Source organism: Apostichopus japonicus, chromosome 3, assembly GCF_037975245.1.
Source record: "Apostichopus japonicus isolate 1M-3 chromosome 3, ASM3797524v1, whole genome shotgun sequence".
Classification (NCBI taxonomy): domain Eukaryota; kingdom Metazoa; phylum Echinodermata; class Holothuroidea; order Aspidochirotida; family Stichopodidae; genus Apostichopus; species Apostichopus japonicus.
Genome location: NC_092563.1, coordinates 27,076,090 through 27,099,668, shown reverse-complemented (window position 1 = coordinate 27,099,668; position 23,579 = coordinate 27,076,090). Strand labels below are relative to the sequence as shown.

Here is a 23,579-nt window from a genome sequence, read left to right as displayed (position 1 = left end):
TCTACACACACAGACATTGCCATTGAAGTATTGAATGCTTCCAGGTAGTAATTCTACACACACAGACATTGCCATGGAAGTATAGAATGCTTCCAGACAGCAATTCTACACACACAGACATTGCCATTGAAGTATTGAATGCTTCCAGGTAGTAATTCTACACACACAGACATTGCCATGGAAGTATAGAATGCTTCCAGACAGCAATTCTACACACACAGACATTGCCATTGAAGTATTGAATGCTTCCAGGTAGTAATTCTACACACACAGACATTGCCATGGAAGTATAGAATGCTTCCAGACAGCAATTCTACACACACAGACATTGCCATTGAAGTATTGAATGCTTCCAGGTAGTAATTCTACACACACAGACATTGCCATGGAAGTATAGAATGCTTCCAGACAGCAATTCTACACACACAGACATTGCCATTGAAGTATTGAATGCTTCCAGGTAGTAATTCTACACACACAGACATTGCCATGGAAGTATAGAATGCTTCCAGACAGCAATTCTACACACACAGACATTGCCATTGAAGTATTGAATGCTTCCAGGTAGTAATTCTACACACACAGACATTGCCATGGAAGTATAGAATGCTTCCAGACAGCAATTCTACACACACAGACATTGCCATTGAAGTATTGAATGCTTCCAGGTAGTAATTCTACACACACAGACATTGCCATGGAAGTATTGAATGCTTCCAGGTAGTAATCTACACACACAGACATTGCCATTGATGTATAGAATGCTTCCAGGTGGTAATTCCACACACATACAGTGACATTGAAGTATAGAATGCTTCCAGGTAGTAATTCCACACACATACATTGGCATGGAAGTATAGAATGCTTCCAGACAGCAATTCTACACACACATACATTGCCATTGAAGTATAGAATGCTTCCAGGTAGTAATTCCACACACATACATTGCCATTGAAGTATAGAATGCTTCCAGGTAGTAATTCCACACACATACAGTGACATTGAAGTATAGAATGCTTCCAGGTAGTAATTCCACACACATACAGTGACATTGCAGTTCTATGCTACCAGTTGGTAATCCCAAGCAATGTGTTTGAGGGCCAAGCTAAAGTACATGGTTGGCAGCCTTCATTGCAACTTTGTTTTTAAGTTTCATTAAGCCAATACTTCACATGACTAACCTATTGGTAGACAGTAGAGCTATGACCTAAGTGTGTTGTACTCACTTGCATTCACATTGACCTCAGTGTGGTGTACTCAATTGCATTTACATTGACCTCAGTGTGTTGTACTCAATTGCATTTACTTGACCTGAGTGTAATGTCCTCAATTGCATTCACACTGACCTCACTGTGCTGTACTCAATTGCATTTACATTGACCTCACTGTGGTGAACTCAATTGCATTTACATTGACCTCAGTGTGTTGTATTCAATTGCATTCACCTTGGTTGCAATCACACATTGGTGTGTTCTCCTTGAATGCACTCATACAATTACAAAAAGATAACACTGTCTGTGACACAAATAAAGACTAAATTGCTATGAATAGCAGCAGTCACTCTGTAAGCTTCTTGGGTCCTGGGTTAGGACCACTAGACACTCACTACTAGTATGAAATCAGAAAAGTGTGAAGAACTCTAAAGAAATTAATACCAAATTATTTTGCATATCAATCCACACATAGCTGCTATTTGAAAAAGGGACAGAGCCACAAGATTTGCCATCTTAAGAAACTACGGAACCTTTCCATTTTACTAAGCTTAGGCAATTATTTCTCATATAGATTGTGTTAGGATTCTTAAGTTTGCCATCAAGAAAAAAAAGGGGGTCAAGTCGGTTGGAAAGTTGCCCTATATATAGAAGAATTAGTATCTGTTAAGACTAATACTATCACTCAATTTACACAAAATATCTTTATTTTTGTTATCTGTACATTACCCTGGAGAATAACAAAACATGACAAAAGGTGAGAGCAGACAGAGAATTTGGTAATAGCATTACCTCCAATTTGAAATGTGATGGGTCACTAGACCACCAACTTTAAAAGGATCACCAATGAGGTTCCATTTTGAATAATGAAAGGATGAAACAGAACCTCTAGATATCAGAGGACAAGAGCAACAAATAATAAAACAAACTATGACCAAACAATGTTAGTAATTTTGGTGGGAAAACAATAAGAAGTGTGGTTGGAAGAAAACAGTTGCTACCATGGTAACCTATCAGCCATCAGAATTCATAATCCTTTTCTGCCATGTCTATCGCCCATCTAAATTTGTCCCTCTGGGTTCGGTTGTAGACTTTCTCCACAGGAACTTCCCACTTCTTACACCTGTTATGGCAAAAAGGAAAAGGGGTAAACAACTTGTGTCAATCTTGTTACAACTTGTTACATCTTGTTACAACTTGTTACAATCTGCAAATCTGAACAAACTTACAGTGGATACAAATAAATCTCCAGTCTTAATGATATGATATGGTGGGTGCACTTCCCTTTATCAATAACTTCCCACTAGTAGAAAGACACATTTTGTGTGTCTTGAGGTAAAAGGCCCAGAAATATTGGTAGGTCTGTAAGTTGCCCAAGCCTAGTTGACATATCTTAGGCCACCAAAACTTCAAAAGCTGGATTTACTTCTGAAAGTTCCCCACCCCTCCTCAAAAAAAATAATATGACCTTTAAGCTAAAACAAAATACTACAGAGTTAGCTCTTTCACAAGATCTTACAAACTGTTTAAAAAGGAAAACAAAAAATCATGTCACTGGCAATAATAAGCCCGGTTCCTGCTTCAAGTTAAGTTCTTGTCATCATGTTCTCCTTAAAGGGAGTGACCTACCAGTTGTGTCCAGTTTTTTAAATTTTGATTTTGGTTTATTATAATTAAATCATTCCATACTTGTTCGTTCTTCCTGTTTACCGACTGATACAGAGAAGTTTGATGTGAATGTTACTCACCAAGCGACACTTATACGGGGATCCAAGTAGTTGAGTTTGGAGGTACCGAGAGCAATTTCCTTGTTCTCCTCTTTGTCCGTGGCTTTCATCTCCAGCTTGGCCAGCTGGTCCTCCAGCCTCTCAACTGCTTTCTTCTTACGCTCGACCAACCTGGAGGAGCAACCAACCAGCAATAATGGTTAAGGACTGGACGCATCAATACGGCAGGGTTGGAAAACCATGTTTGATCTCCCGCGAACACACTTCAAACAACTATTGATGTCCCGCCTGTGTTAGCGCAGCGAACACTCCCAGCGCGAGAAACGTGCTAGGAATTTGGCGTGGGGTCCAGGGGCACCCCTGAGGGCCCCAGCGGGGTCAAGGGGTAGAACCCATCGATGGGGTCCAATTTTTAATCATGTCCGGCGATCACAAAAATTGCAAGTTCGGATGCAAAATACTGACAACTTTTGGAATTTACATTGTCACGAAACTGATGAAAAACTTGGAAATGACAAGTAAGAGTAGCTACATTATATTATGAAATGTTCTAAAATGAAAAGATATTTCATCTTTTTTTTCCCTTCACTTTTCGCGCTCTTTTCTTTTCTTTCTTCAGCCAGGCTGAATTTCCCGCGAGCATTGTGGATTTCTGGCGAACCTGGTTTGGAAGGTTCGGCAGGTTTTCCAGCCCTGCAATACGGAAAGTGTCGGGTGCAACATTTCTAAAACGAAGTGATTCGTCGAAGTCATATATTCTTATGGATGTGCAGCTCAGGTGACCAACCTGATGATCAAAGAACTGCTGGCTTCTCACACAGAGATGAAAAGTCTTTTGCTACATATCTCAAAGTAACCCTTAAACATTTCCTTGATGTGTCACACGGATGATGCTTATATACTTTTCAATACCACATTTATCAGTGATATTGCAAAGAAACAGAAAATATATTCAAGTACGACTGAAAACACATGACCATCAATGTTCAAACTTATATAAATAAGTGTGTACGAACGACGTTCATTGAAAGGCCAGCAACGGTCAAACTTTCGTACACTGTGTGTTGTACCACTGTTATTCCTTGGCCATGCAATGATTCTTAGATGTGAGATTTCCTTGGAGGTGGGGGTGGAGGTGGGGGCAACTTATTGACTAATATCCAGGTTTGTATATTAGCATTATGTCCAAAGTCACCCTGTGGTTGACAGCAACTAAATACAACTCTTGGTGGGACCAATCTGACAAGCATGTTAGTGCACATTTGGCATGATATTGTTTGCAATCAGAACAACTCAAGCTTTGAGTAGTTGTCCTTTCTCATAGTAATCTGGACACCTTGTGGTGACAATCTACGACTTTACTTCCTCAAACATTCCAATCCATCTGATATCTGCCCCAGTTCACTTACTGTTTCATTTTCTCGTTCCTACTCTGCTTGTATTCATTCCGGACAGATTTCAAATCCTTCTTGGCATTCTTTATGGCGGTCATCTTGGCCTTGACTTTGTCCTGCAGGTTTGCCATCTGTTTGTCAAAAGTCTTTGGGGCAGCACGTTGATGGTTGCATAAGACTGCTACAGCCCGGTTGGCACGGTTGTAGGCCAGCAGCTTGGATGGTATACTGTCCTCAGCTGTGATAAAGAACAAAGTAACCACATCCGTTAAGGAAGACACATACATAAAGGAAATAAACCATGAGGTCTCGAAGATGATAACAATTAAGTTGTAAAGAGATTACTTAATAAATGGTTCATCATTTTACTGAGACACAATGAAGAAGATTTGGATCACTATGGGCTTTCAGATATTAAAACCAAGTTTGTTTCTGAGTAAGTATAATTTGGACAAGACAAGAAAATACAAGACAAAGCAATAAATAACTAAGAAATGATTGTAAACATAACCCATCTTAAAACAATAATAAACAGCAGAGCACTGCTACCAAAACCGGTCCTATAGCAATGACTGTAGATGAGTGTACCAATGAAGCATTTCACATATGTGTACATAAATTATGTGTAAAAAAAAATCACACTTGCATAGGATTCGAGTAATTAATTAGGAACCAGGTTGTATCGTGTCAAGCCGGTACCAGGATACCCCGTGCAAACACTAATATGTGTACATATATATATCATTACACATGTGCACATATATATATATATATAAATATATATATATATAGCATTTCACATTTGTGTACATATATCTATATATAGATAGCATTTCACATCTATATATCATTTTCATGGTTTCCTGCAGTAGAAATTCATTGCAACCATCCACCATCACTGCTTTCAGTAGAAGCAGCACTCACTCACCGACTGTTAAGGCCTTAAGTTGGTCCTGTAGAGTGCTTGAGGCGTTGTAAGTCCTGAATACTTTAGCGGTCAGTCCAGGCATCAGGTCCTGCAGGTATTTGTTCAGGATGGATGTGTTCAGGCGATCAAACAAATCATCTTCACCCTGTTTGTTTTCTACAAATAGTTGAATATTCTTAAAGACCTGCAAGGATAAAGTCAAAGGCAAAAAAAGATAATCCTCTTTAAATGTTTAGATTGGATGTTACTTTTTTGTTGTTGGCTGTTTTGGATTCTTGTGGTGAAATTATTTAGTAAGATATTATATATATATTATAGTATATATTATTAGAATGATATTATATATATATTATTAAAATTATTTAGTAAGATATACCACTAACTATATGAGGGTGTGCCAACCTCTAAAGCCACAAAAAATTAGTATATAATATTGTGGCTTCTGACTCAAGGAAATTAATTTAATACACAATATCCTCTTTAAATTGAAGGTTCTTGTAGAAGTATGCTCTCAGTATGTCCAGAGACATACCGCGATTAGTAAGGTTCAACAACCTCATGAATATCAAGAAAAAAAAGTCATGAATAGTAATTATGAGAGGTCAATGACTATGCCAGCATTTTGCTTTGAATAATTCTTTGGATGGTTGGCAGTTAAATGCAAACAAATGAAGTTGTTACACAAGTACCCATAATGTATAGCACTTTCTGTACTGAGAAACTTCAAATTTTCAGCACTTCATGAGAAACGAAAATCGCACCCCCCCCCCCCCCATTACTTTACGTAAATGCTAAATCATACCTGGATTTGTAAAATTGTATTTGAACGAGAAGATTTTTGTATTATCGTTTTGCTTTGTTACACACCCACGACTAAGGAAACTAAACTACCGTTTTTGTAAATGTGATAGTCAGCAACTTTCCATTCATTCAAGGGAAGATTTCCGTTGTCAGGAATACCTATCACTTAAGGTTTTGCTATTCATTCGTAAGAAAATCATGGATTTACCAAATGCTTTTTTTTCAGTTGGGCAAATGACTTAAACATTAACAGTATATTACTCACTCTTTTCTCTACAGGTACTTTGTTTTGATATCGTATTGAGTCCTTCCCGAGGAAATCGAACTCAACAACAAATTCTTGTCCCTCGTCCTCTTCGTGTAACTTTATATGCTCTACCCTGAGGGAGCAGCAGCCCACTGTATCGGCAGTCTCCCCTTCCTCCTTCTCATTACCAGCTCTCAACGCCAACTGAATCACAGCAACAGAGAAGGAAAAACAAAATGGTTACATCTCCTGACAAAATGATGCAAGCATTCACCAAAAAAATTATACAAAATCCACCATTTATCACAGGCTTTGGTGAACACGAAGTAAATTGCTTCTTCTCTACAGACTTGCAATTAACACATCATCCAAACATACCTTCAATGCAAACTCCAGTTGGTTGTATTAATATCTGCTATATATATATCTACATGTTTCACCTCCAGTTTTCACATCGGTCTATACCGCCTCAGACTAACATTTGAATACACTCTCTAAATATTAGTAAACAGTATATTAGTATAAATATAAAATAAATGTGTGTTACTCTTGAGGGTATGACACATTTATGTTGGCAATGTTTGGCCTTGTTTCAAAGTTGAGTGCATCCTTATATCATCTGATTACAATAACATTGTGATAACAAATATTGATCAATATCCCAGGATGTACACTGATCACTATCCCAGGATATTCACTGATTAATATCCCATGATGTACACTGATCAATATTCCAGGATGTACACTGATCAATATCCCATGATGTACACTGATCAATATTCCATAATGTACACTGATCAATATCCCAGGATGTACACTGATCAATATCCCAGGATGTACATTGATCAATATCCCAGGATGTACACTGATCAATATTCCATGATGTACACTGATCAATATCCCAGGATGTACACTGATCAATATCCCAGGATGTACATTGATCAATATCCCAGGATGTACACTGATCAATACCCCAGGATGTACATTGATCAATATCCCAGGATGTACACTGATCAATACCTTATCAATGAAATAGAGGGCCACAGCCCGTTGTCTGATACGCATCTCCTTGCTCTTCCAATCCTGCCGGTATTCATCTTGGATTCTGTTCACACATTTCTTCAATTTCCTGGCAGTCTCATATTTCATCCAATCTTTCTCTCCCTAAAACAAATAATGATTAATAAAAAAATTAATGCAAATTTTTGCAACTTTGTCAAACCTTGAAATGTTTAGACTTTGTCAAAATTATTTTAACGTAAAAAAAACTATAGGTACCAAGTCCATGAAGGTCACAAAGACAATCTTCATTCTATTTAGTGCCTTCAGAAGAACTTGCATGACACAAACTAAGCTTAGAAACAATGGACTCTTAGGACCTGTTCAATCACAGCCAAATAGCTCTAGATTGAAAACATAGATTGTACTCAATGTCTGAAATAATTTGATGCAAAATGGAGAATGGTAATTTTATCTCAAAACTGTAAATGAAACTAAGTGCCTTAGCTTTGTCTGTTTAACCAAACCCCCACCCCTCCCCTTCCCACACATAAACAAAATACGAAATGAACGATAAATTAGGAATCTACAAACTCTTTTAACTACTTTTTCTGAGTTCACACACTTTGATATGGCAAGTATAATATAAGACTCACCTTAAGCCTTGAGCTGGGGTTCAACATGACATACTTGTTAGAACCTTGGATGTTTTCCGTCCATGAACATAGCCAAGTGACTTTATCGTCGTGTATTACATCCCTCCACTTGTGGCCAGCAGGTGCCTCGGGAAACTTGGAGTCCCTACAAGAGAAGATTTACAGTTCAGTTAATGGAAACAGCTGATAAACATTCTTATGCAGTTTCTTCACAACTTCATAATTGGCAATTGAGCAAGTAGCAAAACAGTCATTCATTAAAAGGGAATTTACATATGAGCCAAAGGGTGGACTGAAAATACTATGGGTGTGTATAAGTTAATTCTAAAATAAAATAAAAAAGAAGAATATCACAGGGCAAAGAATAGAGAAAATAAACTCTGCTTGTATTGGAAGGTTATGACGATGTAGATACATCAATGGTGTCCCTGGTAAGTCAACTTGACATAGAATAGATAGTCACAAGTAGTAAAATAAGCAGAGAAGTTTATTGAAACATGTTTTAAATCGTTACCATAATGTCACAGACGATACCAAAGTTCAAATGTGAACGTCTGGTTTGGACAGTAGCAGGAGGTAATCGAATAGAAGAGAATAGAAATAAAGAGTTTCTTACTTGCTGCAATTGATAATGACTTGTTCTGGTCGGATTCTCTTCTTCAACATTCCCATCTTTGGATGATCGCCTCTTCCTCTGAAGAGACCGGGAGGTTCTATCTTGAAGTTACCGATCTTCTCCTTGTGACCATCGATGATACAAAACCCATACTTTGCCGTCGTCTTCTCGTTTTCTTCCTTTAAAGCCTGAGGTCAGGTTTGGGTCACACAAAGGAAGAGGAGATACATGCAGTTTTAAAAATTATTTTGAAAACCTCATGATATGATATATATAATACAGCATAGCATGACACCACATCATACAACATAGTAACATTAAATACAGCATAGAATGAAACCATATCATAAAACAAAGTAACATTATATACAGCAGAGAATGAAACCACGTCATAAAACAAAGTAACATTAAATACAGCATAGAATGAAACCAAGTCATAAAAAAAAGTAACATTAAATACAGCATAGAATGAAACCATTTCATACAACATAGTAACATTAAATACAGCATAGAATGAAACCACATCATACAACATAGTAGCATTAAATACAGCATAGCATGACACCACATCATACAACATAGTAGCATTAAATACAGCATAGCATGACACCACATCATACAACATAGTAACATTAAATACAGCATAGCATTACACCACATCATACAACATAGTTGCATTAAATACAGCATAGAATAGAACCACATTAGACACCATAGTAACATTAAATACAGCATAGAATGAAACCACATTAGACACCATAGTAACATTAAATACAGCATAGAATGAAACAATATCATACTACATAGTAACATTAAATACAGCATAGCATTACACCACATCAGAACATAGTTACATTAAATACAGCATAGAATGAAACCACATTAGACACCAAAGTAACATTAAATACAGTATAGCATGACACCACATCATACAACATAGTAGCATTAAATACAGCATAGCATGACACCACATCATACAACATAGTAACATTAAATACAGCATAGCATTACACCACATCATACAACATAGTTGCATTAAATACAGCATAGAATAGAACCACATTAGACACCATAGTAACATTAAATACAGCATAGAATGAAACCACATTAGAAACCATAGTAACATTAAATACAGCATAGAATGAAACAATATCATACTACATAGTAACATTAAATACAGCATAGCATGACACCACATCAGAACATAGTTACATTAAATACAGCATAGAATGAAACCACATTAGACACCATAGTAACATTAAATACAGCATAGCATGCCACCACATCAGAACATAGTAACATCAAATACAGCATAGAATGAAACCACATTAGACACCATAGTAACATTAAATACAGCATAGCATGCCACCACATCAGAACATAGTAACATCAAATACAGCATAGAATGAAACCACATTAGACACCATAGTAACATTAAATACAGTATAGCATGACATCACATCATCAAGCATAGTTACATTTAATACAGCATAGCATAACAACATGATATACCATAGCAAAACATCACATATCAAAGCCTAACATTTCTAATTGACCACAGCATAAGATACAACATCATTTTGTAGAGCAAAATGAAACTTTACAACATCGCATAAAATACCAGAAGGCACATAACATCATGTGACCTCTCTGGCATCTAAATACGTACAAATTTGTTGCTTTATATACCATCCAAATCCAATATTTTAGATAGATAGAGATTTATTTCGTCCGTAAGATATTATTAATGATGATTTATTTCGTTAAAAGCTTATCATAACCACAATTGATTGAGTTTTACCCAACTGAAATTAGTAAGATGCCCCCACTCTTGGCATACAATATTATTCTATAATTTAACCCAAAATATCATGATTACCTACTTCAATTACCTTTCTTTCTTTTGTTTTGTTGTTTATTTACTGACCTGTTTTTCCTCCTTTGTTCTGTTCTTTCTCAGTTCTGCTTGCTCCAGAAAGTATTTATGCATACGAGAGAAGTCACACTTCTTCAGATCCTTGATCAGTGCCTGTTCTTCGCCAGTCATTACCTAAGAAATGGAGAAGATGAAACAAATTCAACCATTCATTCATTGCCTATGCAATGGAGATTATGATGTAACATTCAACCATTCATTCATTGCCTATGCAATGGAGAATATGATATAACATTCAACCATTCCTTCATTGCCTATGCAATAAAGAAGATGATATTACATTCAACCATTCATTCATTGCCTATGCAATGTAGAAGATGATATTATATTCAACCATTCATTCATTGCTTATGCAATGTAGACGATGATATTACATTCAACCATTCATTCATTGCCTATGCGATGGAGAAAATGATATAACATTCAACCATTCCTTCATTGCCTATGCAATGGAGAAGATGATATTACATTCAACCATTCATTCATTGCCTATGCCATGGAGAAAATGATATAACATTCAACCATTCATTCATTGCCTAAGCAATGGAGAAGATGATATTACATTCAACCATTCATTCATTGCTTATGCAATGTAGACGATGATATTACATTCAACCATTCATTCATTGCCTATGCAATGGAGAAGATGATATTACATTCAACCATTCCTTCATTGCCTATGCAATGGACAAAATGATATATCATTCAACAATTCATTCATTGCCTATGCAATGGAGAAAATATTAACATTCAACCATTCCTTCATTGCCTATGCAATGGAGAAAATGATATTACATTCAACCATTCATTCATTGCCTATGCAATGGAGAATATGATATAACATTCAACCATTCCTTCATTGCCTATGCAATGGAGAAGATGATATTACATTCAACCATTCATTCATTGCCTATGCAATGGAGAAGATGATATTACATTCAACCATTCCTTCATTGCCTATGCAATGGACAAAATGATATATCATTCAACAATTCATTCATTGCCTATGCAATGGAGAAAATATTAACATTCAACCATTCCTTCATTGCCTATGCAATGGAGAAAATGATATAACATTCAACCATTCATTCATTGCCTATGCAATGGAGAAAATGATATAACATTCACCACCATTCATTGCCAACACAATGGAAGACTGACTTACTTTCCTCCAATCCCTGAAGAAGTTTTTGTTGAATGCTTCCTTAGTTGTGTACTCGTGGTCTAACATCCGGGCGTAAAAACCCGCCACCTCTTCAGCTTCAGGACTGAGGAGGAGATGCTCACCTGCAAACAGGAATCATGAACAGACAGACAAGACCATCATCAGACACATTCAGAATGTAGTTGCTGCAGAGGATGTTTACCAGTAGAACACCTTCACACTTCCCAATGATAATAGTAGTTGTTTCTTGCAGTGCTTCAACGTACAACAAAGCAGTTAAACTGTTACATAATACTTAGTGTATGTGTACTTTTACGGTAGTCCATCTTCACCTATTCCATCACCCCTTTCTCCTCCTCTCCCCCATCCTCTCCCCCTTATCCTCTTCACCACCTCCTCCTCTCCACCACCCCCCTTCTCCCCACCCTCCCAAACCATTCACATCCTCTCATTCTCTGTCTGAATTGGTTAGTTAATCCATCACAGATACACATGTGTAAATGATACTGAATGTTCTATCCAGAGCAAACAAAGTTCTTACCGTTATAGAAAAACTTGATCTTGGGAGGGATGGGTTCGTAGAGGGGTGCAAAGACAGGTCCCTTGTGTTCCAGGAATTTCCATTTCACACCCTCTGGTAAAGGTTCTTCTTCCCACCATTTCCAAACTTCGGTTGCTTCTTCTTTCTTTTTCTTTTTCTTGGGTTTTTCCTCTTTTCCACTTGATTTCTTGTCCTTCTTCTTTTTTGTTCCGTCCACCTTTTTCTTCTTTTTCTGATTAAAAAAAAAGAGCAAATTATTTGTCCATGACACTTAATCGGTGTCGTTTTGCCTGTTACCTGTATCGGTGAATGTGAGAGTGAACTCAAAGGGGTCGTCAGTGATTTACGCATGTACAACATCATCAAACAAGGACATATTTTGTATTCTAATGATGATAGATTAGGGTAACAACATGATTGATCAATTTTAAATATTCAAAGAAAAAACCATTGAAAGACAACACATCGAAATAGTTCAATTAGTGAAAGGGCATTTATGAACTTAAAACATCGAATGTTTATTTCATACTTCTTTCTTTTTTTTTCTTCTTCAAATAAGACAAAATTGAGACGAATGACAAGAAATCTAAACTGCCCATGAAGAATTGGGAATTAAATCACTACTTTAAATTTTGGATACTTATTGTAAAACATGAGTGAGCACTTGAAACTCTTGAAACCCGCTGACCAGAACACCATTGATTTGACTAAGGCCAATGATATATCCACTCAGATTCTCAAATAAAGTGTGTTTAATGCATATATCACTCCTTAAACCTATGACACCCATGCATGTCCTCAGTTTTAGCCGTGACCCTGATGAGGTCATACGGTTAATATCTAAGGAGACGTTGCCAAAATCCAGTGTGGTAAAGTGTTACATGTATAGATAAAAGTTGAAAATCAAAGAAACACTTCACTGAAAATTGTTCAAACAGAGGGTCGGCGGAGTGTCTTGAACAGTCTTTCAGCAATCTATCACAGAGCTGAAATAGCAAGTTTAAAGAGGTAGGGCTCAACTCACGAGAGGTTTATCATCAAAATCTTCATCCTCTTCGTCTTGCGTCTTCCTTTTCTTTGTTTTCACAGGAACAAATTCATCGTCAGATTCGTGTACCTTCTGCTTTTTAACCTTTTCAATCCTAAAAAAAAAGAAAGAAAATGAACAACTGTTTGCAATTGATCCAAACAATATGATATGTAAGCAAGTATTGACCAATAAGAACTTGATATTGCTAATCTGACAGCCCAATTCAGAAGATCTGACCAATAATCTACAACACTGATTGAACCTCCACGAGTTGATGTGCAGCAGACCAAACTGAACAACTCTGCTGCCAGGCTGATCACTCTCACTAGCCCTGTTTCTCACATCACCCCCATACTTCATGACCTTCATTGGCTACCTGTCAAACTGTGTATTGATTACAAGGTACTCCTGTTAACCTTTAAATGTATTCATGGTATTGAAACCACACTACTTGGGTGAACTTGTTCAAAGTTATACCCCAACTCGCCGTCTGCGCTCTAGCACTCAATCATTGCTCTCTATGCACCGTGTCCACTAAATCTTATGGCGAGCGATCTTTCCAGTACTCCTCAACCCTCCTTTGGAATAAACTCCCACTCAACATAAAGAATGTCGTGTCTGTGTAGATGTTCAAAACTGTTTTGAAGAAACACCTGTTTTCATTGTTATAATTGTTATGTTTACTCTTATTGTATATTGTGTACATATCTTTCACTTTCTTTTGTACAGCGCGACAAGACTTTATTGTAAGTTGCGCTACATAAGAACTGTTTGTTATTATTATTAAACCAAATCCAACTCAAAATATCCTCAAACTGAGAAAGAAATTGCTGATGTTACACATTCAATAGCTAGAAAACGGTCAGACAGAAATCCTTATAAATCGTATACTTCTTGCGGTATGGCAGTAGTCGGTGGCAAGAGTGGTCAGTTTGCCTGGACAGTTCTGCTCATACCATGCAGAGTTGGGATAAACCTTGGTGATACTTTCCTCTTATATAGGTGTGCTTACTCATTGTTATGACAACCAACATCCAGAGAGCCTGTGCTTAGAATTATCGCAAAAGAATATACAAGGTTATGAGCATAGCTAGGGACTAGACAAAATCTGGACCATATATGATTTTTTTCCATAAAATCAAGCGCTTCACCAGTTTTGACAACCCAAACACTTATTTGGAAATCTTTTATGGGTACATTCGCAATGGGGTCTTGACTGAAGACATAAAATAAGTTGTAACTATTTCAGATGAGCAAGATTTACATTAAGTTACATCAGAGCCTAACAGACAGAAGCACGATAGTCATTTCCACTGTTTGTTCCAAAGAAATGGCTTCTGGTAACGAGGAGTTCTACTCCTTACCTGGCAGTTAGCGGTTCATCATCCTCAGAGTCCTCTAGAGGGCGCTTCTGATTTCCTTGTGTTTGCAGCCTCTGATTCTGGGCAAGAAAAAATGTAAAACAATTTAGATCATGTGTCAGGTTATAACATCTGTTCAAAATGTAACTATACCTTGATAAAAAGGCAGGAGAAATTTCTTCTATTGACCAACCTAAAAATTATTGATTCTTGTATTTAACATTGATCAGACCAATTAGCATTTGTTGCAGGGATCAACATCTCATTTGAAACAAAACAAACCATTGTAAATATCTGTACATAGGGAATAACTTTTTCATGCTTTACCCCCAGCAGATACTACCAGGTTAATTTATTCTGGTTACATATCAAGATATCAACAACCCCCTACCACAAAGATTATCTGATTAAAAATAACTCAGTAGTTACCTACCAAATTTCTTACAAAATGCAATGTTTTCCCCTCAAACACAATATCCACAAAGTCGGAATAAAGAATTAGCAAGGGTAATTAGCAAGGGTACCTCATTTATCACACCAAATGGAGACCAAAGGAACCCTAAATTAGGAATTCTATCCCAGGGGTTTCAGGGAAGGAAGACTTACCAAGGGTATTTCATCCTCATCATCACTCTCGGGCTCTCTCTTTACAGATTTAACCGGACTGGAGAAAAAGAAGAGAAGAATTAATCAAGTATTTAATAGCTGAGAGCATAAACTCCAAATAAATTGTTCACCTTTTCTAACCACTTTTTCAATCTACCATGCTATGTCTCAGGGACCACATTGTTACACAGAAATGTAAAAAGGTACTTTATGTGGCAAAGGCACCTCTAATGGAAAAAACATCCACTTCCCGTAAAAGCTGAAAATGAAGATAAAATTCCTCCAAAAAATAATAAACTTCTCATTGATTTTCTCAGTATGGTCTTTAAGTAATAATATAATATCCATATCTGATGAAACACTTGAAGCAACATCAGAGTAGAGTTTTATCTAAAGACAGTTTCAACTTTACTAGAGTTTTAATTTCTAGTCATCTTGAGCAAGTCTGTCAAAGTGGCTGGAAAAAAAGTCTAGAAAAGAGACCACAGAGTTCCTCAGGCCTCCTCGATATCACAGAAGACAGCAAGAGCCTTTCCATATCTGGGTGAAACCCTTACCATTTAAATTACTTTTTTGCAGAGAAATGATGTTGCATTGAAAAGTTTCTTAGAAATTAATACAAAACACATGACAAACAAATGATATACTATTTGGCATAAAAACGTATACACACCATAGGACACATGGTATTAACTCCTATGAAATCTTACATATGTTGGATTACTAAGTTACACAACAAGTCTATGCCTCGACTTCCTGTGATGATTTACACTAGTAGCAAACCTACTATTCTTGTTGTCGTAACTTTACCCACAATTCCTCACCTAGGTGACTTAACACTGACAGCACCGTTCTCTGTCTTGACCTTTGTCACTGCAGACCCTTCCTTATGTTTGACCCTGGCTTTGCCATCGTTTTCCACTTTCACTTTGACCTTCACCTTGGAAGGGTCGCTGCTGTGATGCTTCTTGGCATGTTCACCCTCTCGTTTGATGACCACCGTGCTACCGTCCGGACGCTTCACCACCTGTCCGTCTTTCCTTACTTCCCCTTTGGTACCGTCAGGCCTCTTTTCCTTCTTGATTTGATTTTTGGAATCTCCACTCGAGCTACTACTGTGCCTATTAGGATCCTTGGGTTTAATACTGCCGCTACTTGACTTGGCATTCGGATCCTTTAACCTTATGCTGCCATCTTTCATTCTGACGTAGCCTTCTTTTAGTTTTTTGTTTGGATCCTTCGGCTTGAGACTGGGATCCCTGGGCTTGTTTGGATCCGACGGTTTTGAATTATGCTCTTTGTGTTTAAGTGATGGATCCTTTGATTTGTAATTAGGATCCTTCGGCCTCATATTCGGATCCTTGGGCTTTAAGCTAGGGTCCCTGGGCTTCTGACTTGGGTCCTTTGGCTTTAAGCTAGGCTCCTTTGGCTTTGTACTGTGATCTTTATTTTTTAGGCTAGGATCTTTAGCTTTCAAGTTGGGATCTCTATGCTTTAAGTTGGGATCTTTGGGTTTGAGACTAGGATCCTTGGTCCTAATGGATCCATCTTTATGCTTGACTACACTGCTGCTACCATCTTTATGTTTTGGAATGCCATGGGAACTACTTGAATTGGTTGAATTTTCTCTGGGCTTTGAATGGTGGTGGTGATTGGATGACTTCACCACTCCATCTTTGTGCTTTGATGGTGTCAGGGATTTATGACTGGAGGAATTCAAGCTGTGTTGTTCCTTGGACTGGTGGGATGACGACAATTTGTGTTTGTCGTGCTTCACAGGTGAGGAGGTATGGCTATGAGGTTTGGGCGAATGATGCTTGTGCTTCTCATGATGGGAGTTCTCATAGCTGACGTGATTTTGACCCTCCATCATTCACCGCAATGGAAAAGACACAACCGGGCACAGCAACCTGCAATGAAAAGGAACAAACAATTTCAGCCTACTGTATCATAGTATCTATTGAGTCGGATTGATAACGCCTGACATGATATTCAGAAGTATTGTGCGGCAACAGGTTAAGTATAATATATAAGTACTGTAGATTATTGGCAATTTCTAAATCTTGTTCACTTACCAGCACCAGTAATCTGAATTGTACGAAACATTGAAAGACAGACAGGTCTGTAATAAAAGGAACATTGTAGGACAGTAGCATATCAAGGTTTACACCAGGTCATATGTCCACAATCCTTAAATGACAGTACTGGGCATCCTAGTATCATTGTCAACACAACCGTTCACCGATGAGTAAATGTGCTCTTTAAGCCTTTCAGGATTGATACTGTTACCCAGTCTACATGAAATCACCACCTTAGCTCTCATTACAACTAAGGTGCTAGAGGGGCACAAAATGTTAATTGTTGCACCAGGTGACCTACTGTATATAGGCTATAAACTATATCCCCATAGGTACACCTGAAATTTACAATACAGCAAGACACCTAATTTGGTCACTAAACCAGGGAATAACTTATACGATATTGTATAGCAAAATACTATGCACACTGGGCAACTGTTAAACAAGTGCAATGATGTAAAGCAATTCCTGTACACAGGAACAAAAGCCATTTTCAAGAGACAAAGTGCAGCGCCTTCAAAACTGCTACAAACAATCATAAAATATTAACACTACATCGTTCCGTGTCGGAACTCGACATGTTTGCAATGATAGACATGAAAGTCACTGTTACACACACGCCCAGTACAGAATCAACACAGTGGAACGATACGCCAGAAAATTTTTTGATTTCATAAACAAACCACATGGTAATTTAACAGCTAAGACAGCTCACCCAAAAATAACAGCTTCAACAACACTAAAAATAACAGGAAGAAACATCAGGGAAAAGTGCTACACGCCTACAAGGCAGATCATCGTCATCAGCATGGCAATCAAGAGTCTTAAAGACACATCACAGTATTTGGTCTTTTAAATTCACGGAACTGGCAATGAATGTACAGTAGTACATTATTCGATAAGGCAGTATAATTGGGTGTCAGCAGGCTGGCTTGACAGTGGTAGATACACTCATGTCTGAAAGGTTTAGTTGACACTCATGCCAAGCAAAAAAACAATTCAAATTTATAATTTTACACCACACGTGGAAACTTGGATGCATTAGTGTGATTTCAGGATAATACAAATTAATACATACATACAGTCTTTAATCACAATGATACACACAGCTCACACGTTTCACAATGGAGTACAATGTTACATTGTGTTGATAGATCTGTTGGATAATATACAGTAGTAAGGCAACAGCGATCTGAGAGTTCTGTTTAGATGTTGTGTTGTGACATACAGTATGTACCCTATAGTACTGTATGTGCAAGGGTTTCTATGCACAATACATGAACAAGGCACAGGAATAAGGCACTGCACGCACATCAACAAGACTCTTCAGTATACATACAATGTACTGTGTGTGTACACACACCAAGTACTGCGCACATCAACAAGGCATTCCGAGTGCATGTATGAGACACTGTGTGCATCGTATACACACACCAGATACTATACTGTGCACATAAACAAGGCATTGGGTGTAGTGTGTACATGGCGAGAGACTGGGTGTAGTTGTATACATGAACAACACATTGTGTGCACATGAACAAGGCAATGTGTGCATGGATGTGACACTGTGCGTTGTACACACACCATGTTACTGTGCACATAAACAATGCATTGGGTGTAGTGTGTACATGTATGGCGAGAGACTGGGTGTAGTTGTATACATGAACAACAAATTGTGTGCACATGAACAAGGCACTGTGTGCACATGAACAATGCACTGTGTGCGTGGATGAGACACTGTGTGCGTTGTACACACACCAGCTACTGTGCACATAAACAGGCATTGGCTGTAGAGTTTACATGGCGAGAGACTGGGTGTACTGTAGTTGTATACATGAACAGCACATTGTGTGCACATGTACTACTGTAGGTACTGTCTGCACATGAACTTTAGTTTAATCAGGCATACCCATGAACCTCATGTACCAACCAAGCACATTAATGATTATGTAACATAAACCAGTGCTTTCTGTGTCAGGCCTCAACAAATGATTTGAAAGTTTGTCAAAATACACTCTCCTAGTCTAGTTTGTAGTCTCTGTACCAAGCTGTTAACCATAGTTAAATGCCAACAATTTTATTCCCACTCTGCAAATTACAACTCCCTTCACAAATATCACAAACTTTCATCTCAAACTGATGCTAAAGACAGCCTTATACTGTAAAATACTTGTAATATTAAAAGCGACCAATGAGTGTAAACTCAGCCCATATGCTAAAGATGCGACAATGTAATGACTTACATTTGAAGACCTCTGCCCTATATATCCATACATATGCAAACAATGTTAGTAAGTAGATGAACAAACAATATTACCATAGTTTTAACACTTAATTTTCCATTCATATGCATGCTACTGTTTGTACAATGATCCAGGCAAATCACTGGAAAATCCCGTTGTAGAAATTAAATCAATAGATGTGACACTATTTGAAAATGTGTTTGAAAGTTCTCCTCCATGGCATGGTGCAATTCCAATATCTCCTTCCTGTACTGTACACCTTCAAGCTGATTCTGTTTATGATGGATCAATTCAAATAAACTTCGAACTGCCCGTACTTGCACCAAGCAGGACCGACAGGTTAAAGCAATGAACTTTTTGTTAAATGTACTCTAAACAGACGGAAAAAACCCCCAAATTAAACCATGGTTCTAGCTAGGATCTTGAAGGAAAGTTTGCATCTAGATAATTATTATTTTGAAGTTTCCATAGAGTTATGTGTGCATCAGAAATTAAGTAATGCAAATGCTTGTTAGCAATTTTTAGTATATTATTATTTTTGGGTACCAATTTTCTTTCAAACCGCAGTCCAAATATGAATTGCATTTGATTAAACTGAGTTACACAATCCCATGTACACAAAATGTCCTTGAATTAACAGACCTGTAATTAATTAATTCAATTGGATGCCATGTAAACTTCTCTCAAAGTTTTGTTTAATTTAACAAATTTCCAAATTATGATAGTTACTAAGCCGCCCCCTCCCTCCCCCCCCCCCCACTTCGATGAAAAGTCAGGACTTCCTAAATAAGTATTGTCACTGAACGCTTAGACACGGTTCAATGGCGCACACTGTACACACTACAACGTGTTAGATCCCAATATCAAACAGACTTTACAGTACCCTGCAGTAGTATCATACTCTACATCTAGACTCAAACTGCCTCAGTAATTGAAAGTAACAATATTTTGTCAGGTCAAAGAAAACTAACAAAGTTAGCTTTGGTTGGATGCGGTATGAAAATACATGCATTTCCTGTCCCGATTGACGTCCTTTTCTTGTCACCACCTACGACTTAGAAATTATGAGTTTCAACGAATGACTCTTCCTTTCTGTGATTTTGTAACAATTCATGTATGGGCATGTGGGAAAGAATGTAGTTTTATTTAAAAAAGTAAACCTTAACCATACTGTACCTCATTTTGTGAACGGTAACTCATTTTCCACTTCTAATATTTGCATGCCATATATATCACACTGTTTTTATATGAACTAACTATTGAATTTTAAGCAAGTCTTCCCACTAGCAGATTATATATATTTTTTATCAAACTTTGCAGAACGGGTAAGCTTCAAATGTGACAACATGAAGTACTGTATTGTACAGAAAGCCTACTGTACTTAGCAAATTTAGTTACTGCTAGCAAACCAGAACCAGTGGGAAACCGACTGGAACTTTCTTGCTCCAAAATGTTCCAATTAATCACTAAAATATGCTACAGTATGAAACAACTTTCTGGAAATCGATTTTTCACACAGATAACTCAAATGATATTTGTTTCTGTGGTTGGTACTGTAGTTGTGAGATAGTGCTGATGATTACACAATACAGTCTAGTGGCATCTTTGGTACTAGAAATAGGCTTTTGCTACACTTCAAGTTCGTCAAGAAAGTGATAGACAACACTTGGTTGTTTTTTTAACATTTTTATTGGACAACCAACTTTGAATTTCAGATCACCTCAAACCCCCAAAATGGCATACAGTGCTTAGCTAGGTGTGTGCGAGTTGTAAGCCTATACAGTACCTCACCACAACTTTGAGCCGCTAATCGGTTAGCGCGACTTCGTTCATTTTCCCAATTAACTCTTCTTTTAAGCGGCAAAATGGTACACGAAAAATGCCACTATTACTCCATGACACTGCCTAAATCAAAGCGATCTTGAAAATCTAAGGATGACAAAGCATCTAACTTCCACTTGCAACTTGGTGTTGAGTGAAAATCTGAAAAATCTGAAAAACTCTTTGCACAAAGTCATGGCAGCGATAACAGCAAACTTGTCTCAAAACTCATTAAATTGCTGTATATTTGGCAAATTATGACCGATGGCATGTAGCAAATGCCTCTAGAAATGATTCAGGTATTTGGCCACCTCAATTGGTATTCTGACACGAAACATTATTTCTTCACGTTTTTGTTGTAACAAACTGAATGTTATCCTACCGGTGTTAGTGTATGGCACAGTGAAGCTTTAGCAACTCGCCAGTTCCATGCTTTTGTCGACGAAAATGCTTTACCAAAATGACAGAAAATTGTGTAAATTGTGGATTTGATTTTCTGCATATATATCAACTTTATGAGGGACTTGTGTCATTAACTTTTGAATATTAATCTTGTGAAACTTGGAATAAAGTGGTAGTAAAGTAATTAATTCCCTTATATTTTAACTTCAGATAGGGATTTCCACATGTTTATTGTTAAGTCTACTTAGGCCGCTAGTACTATACTCTGTGCAGGGGCTGTCTGCGTAAAACTAAACCGTCATGATATCAAAGTTTAATAAACCTTTATAATTGGTTGTAGCATCATTTGGAGCAATACTGGTGATACTTTTGTACTGAAACTGTGCATTCCAAGGTCCAACCCAATTTACTACGTCAATATCTCAATTCTGACATGTCAGATTGGAAAATAGCGACTTGAGAATGGTGGAAGTTAGGTCAAGAAGGCTAGGCTACACTACGAGGATTGATATATGAGAAGTGTCGCACTAATTTTTGGTACAAAGGTCTGTGAATGAGTTATAGTTGTAACCTGTGTCATCGAGTTGAGGTGACTTCAAGTTTCCAAAAGGAATTAAATTATCTTTATTCCCTTCTTTTCGTCAGTCAATCACTGTGACAATGTAACCTGAGATAAAATATAGGCCGTGGCTATTCTTACGACGAGTCGTAACAATTATTTATAAACTATTCTTACGACAAAGGCAAATTCAAGCGCAGTAAAGTAAATAAAGCAACTGCGCATGTAGTAGGGGTAACCCTAACCATAACCCTAAACCTCAATCCTAACCCTTACCCTAACCCTAACCGGAAATTATTGTTACTCCTCGTCGTAAAAATAGTACTCCTGGTCATGAAAATAGCAACTGCGCATGCGTAGTCGGGAATTATTCTTACAACTAGTCGTAACAATAGCCACTTTGTAAAATATACCAGAGAGAAGAACCAAAGTGGGCAAAATGAATACATGCGTATATTGACGTCATAATTCCAATACTTGCACTTCGAGAACTCGGTTCTTTGGCTTCCGCGAAATGCATGATGTAGATCTACGAAAATCTCGGAACTGCTAAGTCTGTACTGTGTGCAAAAACTCAATCGACCGCCACACAGTAGAACTGCATGTGGTGCAAAGACACACAGTTCACATGTGTGTGTAACAGATAGAAAAATTATGCATACGTCAGCCTCACAATCCATACCAGTGTCATAACATTTTTTTAATTACTTTGAACTCAAACGGAATAACGCATCAACAGACATAACATGAAACGTATTCTTTCATCGTTAAACATTTTTTCTTGGCGTTGATCGCAATAATGAAGTCTGACGAAATAGACATATTCTTCAAGAAGCAGTTTCGTCTTAGCTGGTGAATTCGTGACGTGATTGGGCTAAACGGCCAAGTAGGCATTTTGGGTAATACTATTTCTATAGCAAAAGCCTATGGCTGCGGAGACTAAGTCCCAATATGTGCATACATGTTGTGTGTAAGTCTTCCGGCGACCAGAAACTATCACATATTTTCAAGAGGTTACAGCCTGATCCATTCGACGAATAACGCTAAAATTACACATAAATAGTCTCTAGTGAATGAGAAATACGACCATAAAGTTACTTACGAGATATTAGATGAAATGACGGAAATATAGGAAGTTGGTTTCGGACAAGATGCCGTATCCTTTGTTCTGCAGAACGCCTTCACACGCTATACTGTGTGCATGCATGGTGGGGATAGCGAAAAAATGGCTAAGTTCCGTTTTATGAAAGTGCGCAAG

The 23,579-nt window shown here is 37.6% G+C and overlaps 1 protein-coding gene and 1 long non-coding RNA gene across 2 annotated transcripts; one reads left to right on the top strand and one right to left on the bottom strand.

The window, feature by feature from the left end:
• Nucleotides 1-50: 50 nt before the first annotated feature.
• On the top strand, nucleotides 51-1,957 carry LOC139965686 (uncharacterized). Its single transcript, XR_011792358.1, has 2 exons — nucleotides 51-771; nucleotides 822-1,957. It is a non-coding gene; the product is annotated as an uncharacterized lncRNA (long non-coding RNA).
• Nucleotides 1,847-23,579, bottom strand: LOC139965685 (DNA topoisomerase I, mitochondrial-like). Its single transcript, XM_071968307.1, has 16 exons — nucleotides 23,424-23,579; nucleotides 16,043-17,128; nucleotides 15,219-15,276; nucleotides 14,616-14,692; nucleotides 13,246-13,363; nucleotides 12,222-12,453; nucleotides 11,681-11,802; nucleotides 10,507-10,629; nucleotides 8,580-8,767; nucleotides 7,964-8,108; nucleotides 7,329-7,472; nucleotides 6,327-6,512; nucleotides 5,261-5,444; nucleotides 4,348-4,570; nucleotides 2,960-3,109; nucleotides 1,847-2,334 (listed from the first exon to the last, which is right to left on the bottom strand). Exons 2-16 carry the CDS (start codon nucleotides 17,089-17,091, stop codon nucleotides 2,232-2,234), a joined length of 3,102 nt encoding a protein of 1,033 aa, XP_071824408.1. The 5' UTR covers nucleotides 17,092-17,128; nucleotides 23,424-23,579; the 3' UTR covers nucleotides 1,847-2,231.

Coding starts and splice junctions, on each gene's coding strand:
- LOC139965685 (XM_071968307.1), bottom strand. CDS start 17,091: ATGATGGAGGGTCAAAATCACGTCAGCTATGAGAACTCCCATCATGAG. Junction 14,693..15,218: donor ATGAGGATGAAATACCCTTG/GTAAGTCTTCCT, acceptor TTTCTTGCCCAG/AATCAGAGGCTGCAAACACA. Junction 10,630..11,680: donor TCTTCAGGGATTGGAGGAAA/GTAAGTCAGTCT, acceptor TCCATTTCTTAG/GTAATGACTGGCGAAGAACA.